Genomic DNA, 17,145 nt, shown 5'->3' with positions numbered 1-17,145 from the left:
AATAAAAATGCCAACTTGAAGCCCACACATATATTATTAAAATTTAACACATTATAACCACAGGAATTGTTCAGAATGTGGAGAAAAGTTTTTTGTTTTTGTTTTTTCAAGGAGGAGTAGTAACATACCACTAATGCTATTTAGAATTGCTGGTGCATGGTGATGCTAAGAAGCAGCCCAACTTTTAGTTTAAAAATTGGTTTAAGGCGCCTGGGAGGCTCAGTCGATTGAGTCCGACTCTAGCTCAGGTCATGATCTCACAGTTCGTGAGTTCGAGGCCCACGTCGGGCTCTGTGCTGACCGCTCAGAGCCTGGAGCCCGCTTTGGATTCTATGTCTCCCTCTCTCTCTGCCCCTCCCCTGCTTTCTCTCTCTCTCTCTCTCTCTCTCTCTCAAAAATAAACATTAAAATTAAAAAAAAAATAAAGGAAATGGTTTAAAATTTCTTAGAGACAGTGCATCCCCCAGTGACTTGCACTTTAGGTAATCCCTTTCCACCAACTGCCTGTCTGGCAGCAACTGAGAATAAGTTACTTACAAGGACAAATCTCTGACTGGCATGGGACTTGTCATCAGACTCCTGAGAGAAACAGACCCCCCCCCCCATCTTAATGAAGATGCTCCACTTTACCTAGTGGAGCAAAGGAAAAAGTTTAGGGACATGCTTAGGAGTATATCTCCTGGAAGATATTTGAGGGAAGACTTGTCCAAACAAAAAATGAAAAGAGATACTTCCATCTGAGGGAAAAAAGAGAAGGGAAACAATTCTCCTCAGAGAGGAGAAAGATGAGATAAAGAAGTAACACAGCATTTTAAGGTTCTTTTTTGAGTTTGCAGAAGTGGAGATGGGTGGAGTGTTAGAGCTGAGAAATAGTGTGTGCCAGGATGCAGGAAATACTCAGAACATATGCGTTTGGTTATGGAAGCAGGTTAAAGATGGTGACCATTAATGCAGTGGATGAGTATACATGGGACCTCTATGTTAACAAGGGAATACCACGGAATGGATAGCAACTCGCTCAGACCAGCAGATGGGAGAAAGAAAAAAGAAGAAAGTATAATTTAAAATAAATAGTATATATAAAGTAAGATGGAGGGAATATAGTTAAGTATATGGCTATTATACTAAGTATGAAAAGGTTAATTATCCCATGAAATACAGAGATTACAAGGTTAAAGTTTAAAAAAAGTTAAAAACCATTATAGTAACAATTGACACAGAGGAGAATCCTCAATGGGTGCTAAAACCATTGCGTGAAAAATATATACACTTTCAGATTGTGTCATCTCAGATTTCTTCTTATTTACAAAGTGGAAATGGTAGCTTTTCAATGGGGAAAACGCTTTGAAGGGAGATATCACTTCAACTACATTAATATCACCAACAATAGGAAAAACTTACATTGCGTATATCATCTTGTGACAAGGACACAGATTCGTATCCTGAAAGTAATAGGAAACTATTGGTCCATCCAGTAGTTTGAAACCATCCCAAATGAGGAATAGTCCACAAAACAACTGGCCTGGACTCTTCAAAATGTCAATATCATGAAAGACAAGAAGGCTGAATATTGTTAGAGATTAAAAGAGACCAGGGAGATAGGACAATTACATGCAATGTATGGTCCAGGATTAGGAAAAATTACTATTGATGGGACAGTATTTTATGATTGGTGAAATTTGAATATGAACAGTTTATGAGATAAAAGTTTTATATCAAGTAAACTTTCCTGAAGTATTTAGGAGGGTGAATGGTTAAAATATCTGCAGCCTACTTTTATTTAAAAAAAAAATTTTTTTTTAACGTTTATTTATTTTTGAGACAGAGAGAGCATGAATGGGGGAGGGTCACAGAGAGAGGGAGACACAGAATCTGAAACTGCAACCTACTTTTAAATGGTTCAGTCAACACACACACACACACACACACACACACAGGAGAGGGGAGGGGGATGAGAGGGATAGAGAGAACAAATGTGGCAAAATGCTAACAGTTGGTAACTCTAGAGTTCATTATCATACTCTTGCAACTTTTCCGCCAATTTAATTTTTTCAAAATAAAAAGTTTTAAAAACACACTCATCTACATTCTGTTCAAAAGAAACACACAGGGGTGCCTAGGTGGCTCAGGGGTTAAGCATCCAACTTCGGCTCAGGTCATGATCTCACGGATCATGAGTTCAAGCCCTGAGTCAGGCTCTGTGCTAACAGCTCAGAGCCTGGAGCCTGCTTTGGATTCTGTATTTCCCTTTCTGCCCCATCCCCTGCTCATGCTTTGTCTCTCTCTCTCAAAAATAAATAAACATTAAAAATTTGTTTTTAAAAAGAAACAAAGAAAAAATTAAAGGGAGATATATATATATATATATATATATATATATATATATATATATCCAGGCAAAATAAAGTATTAGAATTGAACATTACAAGTGCTAAATTTAATAAAGAAGGACATGATGTGAAAACAACATTTATGAAGTAGATATAGTCATCAAAAAGTGCCCTGATAGAATTACATATACTCTATAAATATATGTAGCCTTAAATCCCACACATACATTTTCTTTGTTTACAAGAAAGCCTTAACACATTTTTTAAAATTAAGATTTCACCACACGCATTTGCTGGTTATAATCCAATAAAATTGGAAATAAACAATTAAAAGATGACTGGGACGCCTGAGTGGCTCAGTTGGTTGAGCGGCCAACTTCGGCTCAGGTCATGATCTCACAGTCTGTAGGTTTAAGCCCTGCATCGGGCTCCGTGATGACAGCTCAGAGCCTGGAGGCTGCTTTGGATTCTGTGTCTCCCTCTCTCTCTGCCCCTCACCCACTCATGCTCTGTGTTTTTCTCTCTCTCTCAAAAATGAATAAATATTAAAAAAAATTTTTTTTTAAATATGACCAAAATGTCTTATGTATTTGAAAACACACCATGTTCTTCTAAATGATCCTTGACTCAAAGACAACCTTAAGAAAAGTAGAAACTACCTGGAAAGCTTAACATGAAGGAAAGAAAAACGTGTTTAACCATATTTTATGTTGGTCTTCTTTATCCTCCCAAAAAGTCAAAACATACGTGATTTCATGTAATTGAGTTTTGGATTGGTTCAACAAAAATTGAATTAAATGCATATTTTTTGATTTGATAGAAAGATACAACTTTACATGAAAATTTAATTTTTGTTTATTTTATTAAACCATTAAAGTATTTGTGAACTTATTACCAGTTTTAATTTTCTGGCATGGTTATTAAATTTCAGCTTATAATAATCTTAAATTACATTTTGGATTTCCACAGTTTACAAGAATATCTGGAAAGACAACATATATCTCAGCTCTGTGATATTGAAGAGAGTATAGCTAACGTTAATAAGTTTATTGATATGTTCTTCCCTGATTTTAAAAGTATGAAAAACCTCAAATTAGAAAAGATCCTGGCATTACTTCTACCAGATCTCTTTCAAGAAAAGAAAGGTAAGAAATAAGTATAAATAAACCCTAGTATAATTGCATCAAAGACTATTATTTTAAAATTTAACATTGAAGAAAATAGCACCTGAAATAAGAAATTTAGTTAATACTAATCTAATTTCTCAATGATAAAGAATAACACATTTTTGTAGGTAAAGAGTTTGCAAATTGTTTTCTAACATTTGAATTTGTTAAAGTAGATTTTAATATGGTAGGACTTATTATATAATAAAGATTGGACTTTATATCTGAAATGCCTTGAATTAATGCACCTCCTCATTAATTGTGTGATTTGATACTTTACCAAGTCTATTTCTTCATGTATAAAATTCAGAAGATTAAAATGAGGGGCATCTGGCTGACTGAGTTGGTGGAGCGTGTGACTCTTGATCTCGGGGTCATGAGTTTCAGCCCCACGTTGGGAGTAGAGCATACTTAAAAAAAATGAGAAAACATAAAGTGCCTGGCACTTGAAGGGTGCTAGTTATTTTTTTAAGTTTGTTTATTTTGAGACCGAGAGAGAGAGTGAGTGTGAGTGGGCGAGGGGCAGAGAGAGGGAGAGAGAGAATCCCAACGAGGTTCCACATTGTCAGCCCAGAGCCCAATGCAGGGCTCAATCTGGTGAACTCTGAAATCATGGCCTGAGCCAAAGTCCAAAGTGGGATGCTTTTTAACCTATTGAGCCACCCAGGCTCCCCAGGGTGCTAGTTATTTTTAACCTTATCCCATATTCACCTGGCAGGGGGAATATGACAGAATAAGAATTCACACCATACATGCACACTCTTAGTTCTTTTTTATAGCTGGTATACGGGAATACAGTTGATATTTGTATATTGACCTTATGTTCTTTGACTTGGTAAACTCAGTTGGTTCTAGAAGCTTTGGTGTAATTTTCTTAGGAATTTCTATGTAGACCAGGGTTTCTCAACTTCAGACCTACTTACGTTGGGGGCTAGATGATTCTTTTGTTGAAAGGGGCGTTATCGTGTGCACTGTAAAATGTTAAAAGCATCCTTGGCCTCTTGTCACTTGATGCCACTAGCATCCTCTCCGCCCCCAGGGTGATAACCAAAAATATCTCCAGACATTGTCACACGCACCCTTGCAGGACAAAATATCAGGCCAAGAGCCCATGACGGGGACAGTAATATCATCTGCAAACGCAGACAGTTTTACGTCTTTCTTTGGAAGTGTCTTCCGCTTACCTCATTGAACTAGCTAGAACTCTCTGTTGATGCTAGCAAGATGTTAGGCTTGCTTTATGCTTTACCTTACAGCAAAGCACTCGGTCTTTTACCGTGAAGCACAACATTAGCTCTAATATACCCCTCACCTGATTTTTAAAAACCCCACCTGTTTTTAGTTTGGGGAGTTTTTTTTTTTTAATATCATGAATAGATATTGTGTTTTCTCAATTATTTTTTCTGTATCTACTGATCTGATTATATTTTATTTTCTTGAGTTTGAGAATACGGTAACTACTTTGATTTTTGAATGTTGGACTGGCCTTGCGTCCTTCAGAAAAGCCACACTTGGTTGTCTATTGTTCTCTTTAAAAATAGCTGGATTTGATTTTTTTAATATTTTGTTGAGGCGTTTTGTGTCTACATTCATGAGAAATATTTGTTGTTTTCCTTTCTTGTAGTGTCTTTATCTGGTTTTGGTGTCAGGGTAACGCAAGCCTTATAAACGTGAGATAAGAAGTTGTCAGTCCTCTTCTCTGGAAGAGATCATGTATAATTCATGTTACGTCTTTCTTAAATGTTTATTAGAATTTACCAGGGAAACTTATCTGGGCCTAGAATTTTCTTCTTTAGAATGTCTTAGCTTTGTTTTCCTTCTTAAATCCTTTAAAATATGGACATATTTTTTAAATGACCAGACCATATTTTAGAAAGGTTTTAGATTTACAGAAAAATTAAGAAAGATAGTACAGAGTTTCCATATCCCTATCCACCCCCTTCCAACAGCTTATCCAATTAACACCTTATATTATGGTGAAATATTTTTATAATTAATGAACCAGTATTGAAATGTTATTAACTGAAGTTCATAGTTTACAATAATGTTCACTCTTTGTTTTGTACATTCTATGGTTTTTAATAAATGCATAATGTCATGTATCCCCTTTACAGTATCACACAGAATAGAATCACTGCCCTAAAAAAATCCCCTTTTCCTGTTCTCCCTTCCTCCCTCCCAACTTCTGGTGACCACTGATCTTTTGCTGTCTCTAGTTTTTGCTTTTTCAAGAATGTCATACAGTTGGAATCATAGAGTATGTGGCTTTTCAGACTGATTGCTTTCACTTAGCAATATGCACTTAAGACACCAAAAATTGTGTTGTAATTTTTTGCTTTTCAACAGTGCTGACTTTTTAAAGAACTTCAGAGGAGGAAAATGTTTATTATATTCACCCAGATATTTACTGTTATCTTCTATTCCTTTTGGAAGTTCCACATTTCCCTCTGATATCATTTCCCTTCTACTCAAAGAACTTTAGCACTTTTTTTTTTAAGAGCAGGTCTGGTGGCAATAAATTCAATTGGTTTTCTTTCATCAAAGAAAGTCTTATTTTCTTTCTTTCAAAAAAAATTTTTTTAAGTTTATTTTTTGAGAGAGACAGAGCACAAGGCAGGGAGGGGCAGAGAGAGAGAGGGTGAGAGAATCTCAAGCAGATTTTACATTGTCAGTGCAGAGCCCGATGCAGGGCTTGAACTCACAAACCATGAGATCATGATTTTAGCTGAAACCAAGAGTCGGATGCTTAACTGACTGAACCACCCAGGTGCCCCAGAACATCTTTATTTTCATTCCTGAAGGATATTTGTACTGATATAGAATGCTGGTTTTCCAGTTCATTTCCTTCAGCACTTTAAAAATGTTGTGCCACTGCCTTCTGGCTTTACTGGTATCTAATGAAAAATCCATGGTCATTCAACGCATTTTTTTCCTTATATGTAATATAGCTTTTTATTTGTTTATTTATTTTGGGGATTGCTTTCAAGATTTTTTCTTTGGTTTTTAACAGCTTTATTATTATGCATGTGACTATACTTTTCTTTGAGCTTATCTTTGACTTCGGGGTTCCTTGAACTTCTTGAATCTATAAATGTCTTTCACCAAATTTGAGGAATTTTCCACCATTATTTCTTTAAATTATCTTTTCCGTGCCAACTCTTTCACCATCTGGGACTTTTGACATTGTCTTACAGACTCCTGAGGCTTTGGCCTAAATTTGTTTTCTCTGTGTAGTTCTGATTGGATCATTTCACTTGTGTTAGCTTTAAGATTGAAATCTGTGATCTCCTTGTTGGCATTCAGCCCATCCAATGAATATTTATTTCAGTTGTAATGTTTTTCAGTTTTACACACCTCATTCGGTTCATTTTTGTAACTGCTATTTCTCTGCTGAAAACTTTCATCTTTCCAGTCATTTCAAGAGTGTTCATCCTTACTTCATGGAGCATTATAATTGTTCCTTCAAATTCTTTATCTGAATATTTCAATATCCACATTGGAGTTCTTGAGATTTACTTAGTTCTTTTTTTTTTTTTTTAAGTTTTTATTTATTTACTTTGAAAGAGACACAGGGGACGGGGCAGAGGGAGAGGGAGAGAGAGAATACCAGGCAGGCTCCACACTGCCAGCTCAGAGCCTGATGTGAGGCTTGAACCCACAAGCCATGAGATCATGGCCTGAGCTGAAGTCCAGAGTCAGATGCTCAACTGCCTGAGCCACCCAGGTGCCCCAAGATTTGCTTAGTTCTTTATAGGTTGCATAATTTTGTATTGTATTTTAGTTCTTGGTCACTTGAGTATTGTTATGAGACTGATGAATCGTGTTAAAGTCTTCTAGAGAATGTTGACTTCTTGTTTGTTTCAGAAGTCAGTTGGTCAGGTTAAGACCACATGTCCCATCCCACTTTCTATGGGTTGTTTCCAATGTCAGTTGCATTTTCAAAGTTTTTGTATGCTATTCTGGACTTCACAGCTTAGAACTCACTCGGAGACCTAGGTGATGCTCGATACTGAGGTTCAATTCTCAAGCCACTAAGTTGCCACTTATCAGCCCAACCATAGTCATTGCTTGGGGGGTCAGTCCACTACTTCAAACACAGGTTTAGTCAGTCGCTTTCCACCCCCCCCCCCCCCCGTCCCCACCATCTTTGGCTGTATCTCATAAGCCACTGTTCTTTGTCCTCTGGATGGATATCTGGGGTTTTAGCCTCCCTGTGCGATTGGGCACAGCCCACATTTAGGACTGCCTCCTAAATGTGAGAAAAAAGTGGGGGTGAGAAAAAAAGTAACAGGGTTTTTCCCACACTGTTCAGGCCACAGAGGCCCCCCTTCCCAGTCTCACTGGTCAAAGGGAAGGACTTGCTCTCAGTTTTAGGTGCTTGCAGGGCCTCCGCTCCCTTCACAGTACATTTCACGGCTGGGGCTTGCCTTCTAGTAGGTCCAGGAGAGGGAAAAAGCAAAATCAAAACGAAGAAGCCTCCTCAAATGGGGATATCCTCCCAAGTCTCCATCCCACAAGATGGAGTTTAGCAGAGTTTTATTCCTCTCTCCATGCTCAACCCCACCCCAGTTATAATATCTGTGGTCTTAATTTTTGTGACTGTTGTTTGAAGTTTTAGTATACCGATGGTGGTGGTGATGTTACTTTTATGATGCATATCTTATCTTTTGATAATATTTTGCAATTTATATCTTGTTTATGGTCAGGTTTACAACGGGTATGTTTAGAATTTTTCTTATATAAATTGGTTTTTCTGTTCCCACAGTCCTTAGATCTATTAATTTTCCACTTTTTAATCAGTTATATTTTCTCAGTTACCTGAAGTGTGTGTGTGTATATATATATATATATATATATATATATTAATTTTTTAATGTTTATTTTTGAGAGAGAGAGAGAGAGAGAGAGAGAGAGAGAGAGCATGAGTCGGGGAGGGGCAGAGAGAGAGGGTGACACAGAATCCGAAGCAGGCTCAGGCTCTGAGCTGTCAGTGCAGAGCCAGACGTGGGGCTGGAACTCACAAACCGTGAGATCATGACCTGAGCTGAAGCCGGACGCCTAACCGACTGAACCACCCAGGCACCCCACACCTGAAGCATATATTTAAACACGTTTTTGAAAAAGATATGTACTTCTTTCGTTTTCTGAACGCTGGCATATTTAAGAATATCTTTTGTTACCTTGTGTATAAAGGAAACTTACCTGACTATATATTTTTAAGAAATAAATCCCCCATCCCCAAACCTATAGACTTTTTGCATTGAGGAGGAAAGTCTGTTTTCAGCCTGGTTTTTGTTCCTTTGCAGATAATTCAGTTTTTGTTATGTTTTGTTTGTTTCACTTAGATACTTGTGGAATTTTCCCTCATTACTCAAAAATGTCCAAGATTTTGTAGATATATCAGAATGAATTGGTCATGGGGCACCTGGGTGGCTCAGTCAGTTAAGCCTCCGACTTTGGCTCAGGTCATGATCTCACGGTTCAAGAGTTCGAGCCCCACATTGGGCTCTGTGCTGACAGCTCAGAACCTGGAGCCTGCCTCGGATTCTGTGTCTCCCTCTTTCTCTGCCCCTCCCTTGCTCTCACTCTTTGTTTCTCTCAAAAATAAAACATTAAAAAAAAGAAAAAAAAAAGAATGAACTGCTTTTGGGGTACCTGGGTGGCTCAGTCAGTTCAACGTCTGACTCTTATTTCGGCTCAGGTCATGATCTAATGGTTCATAGGTTCAAACCCCATGTCATGCTCTGCGCTGTTAGCATGGAGCCTGCTTGGGATTTTCTCTCCCTCCCTCTCTGCCTCTCTCTCTCTCTCTCTCTCTCTCTCTCTGTCTCTTTCTCAAAATAAATAAAGAAATATTTTTTAAAAAAGAATGAACTGGTTTTTCCATATTTATTTGGTTACTAACCACCTGACTTAGCGATTTGTCTGTAATAGAGGAGATAGAAGATAGCAAAGTGCTCTAGGCTTTGAAGTATGGTTTTTATGGATGAGGTTATTCCACGAAGCAACCATACAATTGCTAGGTGCTTTGTCTAGGAGTTCTCTGCATCCCCACACCTGCCACTGAATGTGGCATCACTGAATTAGTTGAGGTGATGTCTGAAAAGCCTCATGGACACTATGCAACAAAATAAAATATTTATTATCATATCTATCATATTTGTCTACATTGGAATTTGAAGCGGAACCGAGTCCTCGAGTAATGAGGTCAAGGAAACGCAATGCCATCTTGCAAATAGTGGTACTCCCCATGCTTTTTACTTTAATCATTGGAAACTGAGGCCCCTCTGTGTTGTGTTGTAATTCTTGTGATCACCCATCTGAGAGAGTGCCAACTAAGGAGAGGCTCATTGAGTCTAGTTTCTTTAACTTTATGGAGTTTGCTTTCCCTGAATATTTTTCCTCAGCTTTTCTCATAAGCCATGACAAGAAGCCATCCTATGCAAATTGTTTGAGGATTTGCTGTCACTTTTAAACTGTTGACCACTAGGTACCCTCATATGAGAAAACATTTTTTGTTTTTGTTTTTGTTTTTTAATTCAGCAATGCAAAGACCTTACAAATTATTTCAGTCTCCTCTAAGGATTCCTCCTTAAAAAAAATTTTTTTTAATGTTTATTTTTGAGAGAGAGTATGAGCTTGTGGGGGGGGGGGGAACTGCGGAGGAGGGAAGGAGGAGGAGGGAAAGGGAAGCAGGGAGGAGGAAAGGGGACAGGGGCAGGGAGGGAGACACAGAATCTGAAACAGGCTCCAGGCTCTGAGCTGTCAGCCCAAGGCGGACATGGGACTTGAACCCACGAACCGTGAGATCATGACCTGAGCTAATACTTAACCCACTGAGCCACCCACACACCCCAGGATTCTACCTTTTAAAATCCAAGAACTATGTAAACATTCTGTTTTTTCTTCCTCTTGTCTGTGAGCTCGTTCTGAAGCATATTATTGCTTAAACTCTATTAACTTGTATGTTTTCTTGTTTGTTTTACTCTTTCCTAACAATGGTTTGCTTAGGCTGAGTCCATTAACTCTATTCCATGCCCAACAGGGGAGAGGATGCATTTTCAGCTAGGTTGCATTTTTGGCTTTGAGCAGGGCCCAGTGCTGTCCGGGCCCTGAGTCAGCATTTGTGTTTTGGGTTTTGCCTTCTTTGTTACAAGATGGCCTCACAGCTCCAGGCCTCATGTCGCTGAAATGCCTTAGACAGGACAGAAGGTGGTGTAGGGCAGGGAAGCCGTCCCCCTGGGTACCTCTCTCAGAAGCAGCCCCAGTCCAGGTCCTTTGTGTATCATTGACCAGATCTGGGCAGCATCGCCACCTGTCCATAAGGGAGGTTGGAGAAGTTGAGTATTGCATTTTCTAGACTTCCACAGTGGGACGTCGCCAGAGAAGGAGGAGACTGAGAAATACTTTTGGGTTTCCAATCATCGTGTTTCTCCCCAAGTGGGACAAGTAAAATAGGGCTAGTGAAGATATAAACTGTTTACACATACTTCTGTAATTGTGTTAACTGGTTATTTTGGTTACTGTCTATACCCACACACACGCTCGTGTGTGCACCTAAGGAAAAGGTTTACTAGTGAGACACCTCTGCTTATGTGTGTGATTCCTGTGTGACGAAAAATCAGACACAGCGACATAAATCATAATTCGGTACGTTAAGAATGCTGTTCACCTTAAAATCTGAGAAGCTATTTTTGCCAACTTCTAAATTTCATATGAGGATGAGAGGCATTATATGCCTTCATAATAATACATTCAGTCTGGTATGGGTAGCCAGCAACCCATCAGTTTAACACTTATCGTGTGACTTTTTATTTAGAGAATGTTTTAGGTATCATCCATGATGAAGGCTTTAAAATACTGATGCAGAGATCAATCGTATTGTCAGAAGAAGAAGCACAAACACTGTGCAAGGAATATGAAAATGAAGATTATTTTGAAAATCTTATAAAAAAAATGACCAGGTAAAGTAGATTTCAGGTTTAGAAGGCGCAATCTGATTTAGTCTTATTTATCCATTTAAATTCTAGTTCGTTGACATACAATGTGATTTTGGTTTCAGAGTAGAATTCGGTGATTCATCACTTCCGTACAATACCCAGTGCTCATCCCAACAAGTGCCCTCCTTAGTACCCGTCACCCATCTGGCCCATTCCCCACCCACGTCCCTCCATCAACCCTCAGTTTGTTCTCTGTCTTTAAGAGTCTCTTGTGGTTTGTTTGGTTGAGTTTTGAATCATTTAAATCTTCTTCTGAACCTGCCTTGGTCAAGCTGCCACACCTCTCAGTTCTGTAACCATGTGCTGAGTCTCCTTCTTTGCCAGTCTCATCCCCACCTCAAGTCTCTGCTCAACTGTCTCATCTGCTCTCGTCCCATGCTACTGGAGCAATGGAAAGGCCCAAGTGAAGTCACTGGAATCCGCTGAGTCGAGTGCCAGAAATCTGTGGTGTGTGACATCATGTCCAAGTAGAGAATTCACTGACTCTCGAGGGTTTTGGTAGTCCTAGCGATCATTAGTCCAAGGAGAATAAGATGCTAGAAATCTGTCAGGTTTCTGGAAGGGTAAGTGAAATAGCAGCTGGGACAGAAATCCAGCAAGGGTACATGAATCAGCAGGAATATGGGAATACTATATAGGAACCTGTCTATCAGAACCAAGGTCCTTCTCTTCCCTTCCTTAGTCTGCTTCCATACTTGTATGAGGTGCTCAATATACTCTTGGGAGTACACTGATGGAAATTAGTCTTAGAGTCTTGGTAAAAGAATCATCTCGACTTGTATTATCTATACATATTTAGCTACTGAGCCATAATATACGGCTTTTTTTTTTTCTTTTAACAGCGGTCCATCTCTAGCCCTTGTTTTATTGAGAGACAATTGTTTACAACACTGGAAAGAGTTAATTGGGCCCAGCAGTGTTGAAAAAGCCAAGACATCTGTTCCAGAGAGGTAGGATTCATACCGTGGGTCCCAAACTTTTTTCATGGGAGACACTTTAATTTTATTTTGGATGTGGGTACAAGAGCCACAGCTCCAGTCCAAGAGAGGCTCTCAGAAAAACTACTTTCCCTGATTGTGACTGGAGGCCCAGTCCAATGGCAGCTCAAATAGAGCCAGGGCTTTGCAGACGAAGGTTTTGGGATGCTCAGTGTGGGGATGGGAAGTAAGTGGTGTACCCAGCCAAAAAGCCATCTCTTGGCCTTGGTAGGAATCAATTCAGGAGAGGAAAGGCCCATCCTTCAAGTGAGCAAGAACAGAGATGTTCTATCAGATACAGAAAACTTGCCATACGTGTTGGTATAATAAATAACAGTACTAATGAAGCATCACATATAACCGTTGAAATGTTTTCTTTTGGGTAGGATATCTGGAATCTGACTTGTTCTGCATGGACACATTTTACCCCTTATTTAACCCTACAATTACCATAAAGGATAATAGGGTTAGACGGTCTATAGAATCACTTAATGAAACGTAGCATAAAAGGCAAGGTATAGCATTCGAGACAAATTCCTATCAACACAAGGCCTACACTTCTAGCCATACTGTTTTAGAAATTACAGTTTCAAGTGTGAAGGTAGTGCACCAGCATGGAGGTACATTCTCCCGGTGAAGGCAGGCACTCAGTAACTGCTCCTCCCTACCCCACTATTATAGTGAGGATTCCAACCAAAGCCCTTATGCCCCCTATGTTGCTACAAGTTCACAGCTAATCTTGACTGTTATTTATGGTTCCTCCTTTCCCAGTTTCCGTGGCTCCACCCAGTTCCTTCAGGTTGCTGTTAGAATAACTCAGCAGAGCTCTGCCCTTTCCTGCACTTGGGTCAGATTCAGCACTGCCTGGCTTAATCTGAAATAAGGTCATTTGCATAAAGGAGAAACACAGCAACCCTCACACTCATCACCTACTCCCTCTGTCCTATCCTCCCCTTCACACACACTTTTCTCAATAATCATGTCTCATGGCACCACGGAGGGGCTGGTTGTTGTTCTCTGCAGTGAACAGAGTAAGTGCTGGTGATATGTTAGGTGACACCTTATACATTCATTGTGCAAATCCCCTACCCCTGGAAAACCAGGCTCCAAGGGTCTTGGGTTGCAAACATCTTCAAATCAGAGGTGAGAGAACCGCCAAGGATCAAGTGGGAAGTTCAAGTTGGATAAGGCAAAAAGGAAATCTAAATGCATCAGTAAAAGCAGAGAGGCAAGAAGAGGGTCTGAGGACCGAAAGCCAATGACCAGTAAAGTCAGGTCATTAACAGGAAAGGACATTATTCGCTGTGGCTGGATTTTGTGGGTTGGCAATTCAGGACTATGTGTAAAGGGCAGAGAATGAAATAAGGAGTGTGTGTATCCTCTACTGAACCGTATATAGATAAAGAGACAGGAAAAAGGGCAACTGAAAAAAACATCAAGGAGCAACAATTGATTTAGGAAGTGTATGTATTCCTCTATGGTAGAGGAAGCAGATCCAGAATAAACTGCCTAACCCAACATACCCAGTACCATCAACCTCACTCTTGCCTCTTCCCATGAACCCATCCTGTATGCTCCTCTTTTATCACTGTACTTGCTCTGCTGGACGGTTCCATTGTGGTATCTTTTGGATTCAGTGTTTGTGATTCGGGATCCACGTTATAGAGTCAAATGCCATCTCTAGAGCTCTATAATATTTAGTGATGACAGAAGGGAGATGAATATGGAGAGCTTAATAGGCGCCATATGTTTCAAATGTATCATCTGATTCCACCCTCAAAAATCTCCTTCCAGAACAGTTTTACTATTTGTATTTGAGACGGTTCAAGCACAGAGAGGTTAAGTAATTGCCCAATGACACATAGCTAGCGAGTAGTGCAGCCGGGATTGTACAGTCTGCATTTTCACCGCACCAAGGCATCCGTTCGTTCTTTCAGAGTCAGCTGTAAATATTCACATCGTGGTTATTTAAATGTTCATGCTCTGTCTTCCTGATGACTGTTACCTCCTTATAAGGAAGTAATATGCTCCAAGCCACTCTGTCATTATTGCCTTTCGCATAATGTCTAGATCAGGAATGAGTTGCTTGATAACTTTTGAACAATTCATATAAATAGTGTTCTGTTGTGTTGGCTTATATTGTGTTATGTGATGCTCTAATAGTTCTTGACTTCATTTTCAAAGCTTATGCGTGCAATTTGCAGTGGAAGGTTTGCCTATCAACCAGTTGTATGGAAGTGATTCGTTAGAAACTGCCGAAAAGGAAATACAATATTTCTTTCCTCCTCAACAGACTTTAGCACTGATTAAACCTCATGTAACACAGGAACAAAGAGGTAAATATTTAGAAATGAAAGTCAATGTATACATCCCCTTCAAATTTTGTGAAAATTTTCAAACTATGCAATGAACACCCACATCCCTTCATCTCGATGTAACAATTAGCTCTTGTCATATTTGTTCTGTCTCCCTCCTTCCCTCATCCTTCTTTCTGTCTCCCTCATAATCAAAATGATGACGAATTTTGTTCAAGTCCTTTTAGAGTTGATGGAGATGATGATGTTTTTCTCCATAGATATATTACCACGAAAGATAATGTTAATGATATTTCTAATATCAAGCCATTCTTCCATTCCTGTGTAAATTACACTTAATCATGAGGTATTTTTTAAATGTGCTTTTGAATTCTAGTTGCATATATTTTATTTGGGATTTTTCACATTGAGACTGACAATGATATTGGTCCGTCCTTTTCATTTTTTTGTGCAAGGTTAAATAACAATGTAATACTTCATAAAAAATGTGAATGCCTTTGTTTTCGGCACTCTGGAGGAGTTTAAGCAGCAGTGGGATTGCTGTTTGAAGATTTCCCATGAAATCTTTCCCATGAAAATTTCTGGGCCTGGTTTCAATGGTTATTTCTACCCTGTCATTTCTTAGTTTGTTGTCTCAAACAAACAGAATTTGATTTATTTAGGAGTTAGTTCTCTTTTTCTAACTCATTACTTTCTGTTGTTGTTGTTGTTTTTTTTTTTTAATTTTCACCTTCCTTTGATTCTCTAGTAGTTTTAAAAAATGTTCTTCTAGCTTTTTAAATTAGATCTTTAATTCATTTATTTTCATTATCTTATTTTTGTCAATGTAAAATTTTGAAGTTATATGTTTTCCTTGATTACTGGTTTAATCTTCTGATTATCCCATAGATTTTATTTCATTAAAATTTTTTTTAATGTTTATTTATTTTTGAGAGAGAGAGAGAGAGAGAGAGAGAGAAAGCCAGGGAGGGGCAGAGAGTGAAGTAGACATATTTTTTATGAAGCTGTCAGCACAGAGCCCAACGCGGGTCTTGAACTCAAGAACTGTGAGATCATGACCTGAGCCGAAGTCAGACGTTTAACTGACTGAGCCACCCAGGCACCCCTCTCATAAATTTTAATGCATAGTGTTGTCATTAACGTTATTTTTTTGAAATTGTGCACTGTGCCTACAATATTCTTTCTCTACTTGTCTGCTTGGTGATCATCTCTTACCGTTTCTGTACTTAACACAAAGATCGGCCTTTCTGGAAGTCATCTCTGATCTTCCCAGAGAGAGTTAATGGTTTACTTGCCTGTGGTTGCAGGAGCCTTTATACATTGCTCTTTCCCAATCCCTCAGTTGGCTCACTAAATGTAGCCCTTAAAAGTTAGGCGGCTGGTGAGATTTTGACAAGATTTACTTTATTCAATTCCCTCCATGGGCTCCCTGCTTCAATCCATATCTAGCAAGGAGTTCCTTGACATTTGTAGCATGGACGTGAAAACATGACTTCACTTTCGGCACAGAGTCACATCCCTTCCCCTCTCCTTATAGTCTATGAGCTGTTGTCAGTGCGTCCTGGAAAGGTGCACCTCAGAGATTGAACATCTGCATTAATGTATTAACATGGTGCTTTTCAGTTCAATTTCATTTTGCATAGTTTTTGCTTTTAAAGCCACCCTATGCAAGCAAAATGATTACTTTCCATAGTTATTTCAGTCTACTTGAACATGGAACAAAAGTGGAGGCATTCTGCAAGATTACCAAATATCTGTTTTCCCTAGAGGAGATCTTGAAATATATTAAAGAGGTTGGATTTGAAATAACACAGATGAAGGAAATGCTCCTAAATGAAAAAGCAGCAGACAAAATTTACTCAAAAATAAAAACAAAAGACTTTTATAAAGATGTATTGGAAGTGTTATCTGAGTAAGTTTCTGATATATAGTCCTTTGCACGATAAAAGTAGTAAATATTCATTATAGAAACTGAAAAATACAAAATGTAATGAAAACATTCCATCTAATTTCATTCATTCAAAGACACCCTGTTAATATTTGGGGTTCATTCTTCTTTGTTTCCTCCTTTCTCTATATTCTTCTCTCTTTCCTTCCTTCCCTTCTCCTTACCCATCCTTCTTTCCTTCTTTCTTTCCTTCTTTTCTTCCTTCCTTCCTTCTTTCCTTCTTTCCTTCCTTCCTTCTTTCCTTCCTTCCTTCCTTTCTTCCTCTATTTCTGTAGGTCTTCAACATTATATAGAGGTGATATGGGTTTCAATTTCTGGTTTTAAGTTTCTGTTTTGCCAACATATTTAATCTGTGCCTCGATTGCCTTATCTATAAAATGGGGATAATAATAGTATCCATCTCATAGGT

The 17,145-nt window shown here is 38.8% G+C and overlaps 1 protein-coding gene across 5 annotated transcripts in view; it reads left to right on the top strand.

Moving 5' to 3' along the window:
* Positions 1-17,145, top strand: part of NME8 (NME/NM23 family member 8) — a 54,299-nt gene that overhangs the window by 25,504 nt on the left and 11,650 nt on the right. For all 5 annotated transcript variants that reach the window (XM_049641324.1, XM_049641320.1, XM_049641323.1 and 2 more), the window contains 5 exons: positions 3,300-3,475; positions 11,316-11,460; positions 12,339-12,446; positions 14,658-14,809; positions 16,556-16,700. In XM_049641324.1, coding sequence (XP_049497281.1) covers positions 3,300-3,475; positions 11,316-11,460; positions 12,339-12,446; positions 14,658-14,809; positions 16,556-16,700 — 726 coding nt within the window. The remainder of the gene's footprint in view (positions 1-3,299; positions 3,476-11,315; positions 11,461-12,338; positions 12,447-14,657; positions 14,810-16,555; positions 16,701-17,145) is intronic.

The sequence above is a fragment of the Panthera uncia genome, chromosome A2, assembly GCF_023721935.1.
Source record: "Panthera uncia isolate 11264 chromosome A2, Puncia_PCG_1.0, whole genome shotgun sequence".
Taxonomy (NCBI): Eukaryota; Metazoa; Chordata; class Mammalia; order Carnivora; family Felidae; genus Panthera; species Panthera uncia.
The sequence above is the reverse complement of the archived record's forward strand: the minus strand, read 5'-3'. Positions and strand labels throughout refer to the sequence as shown.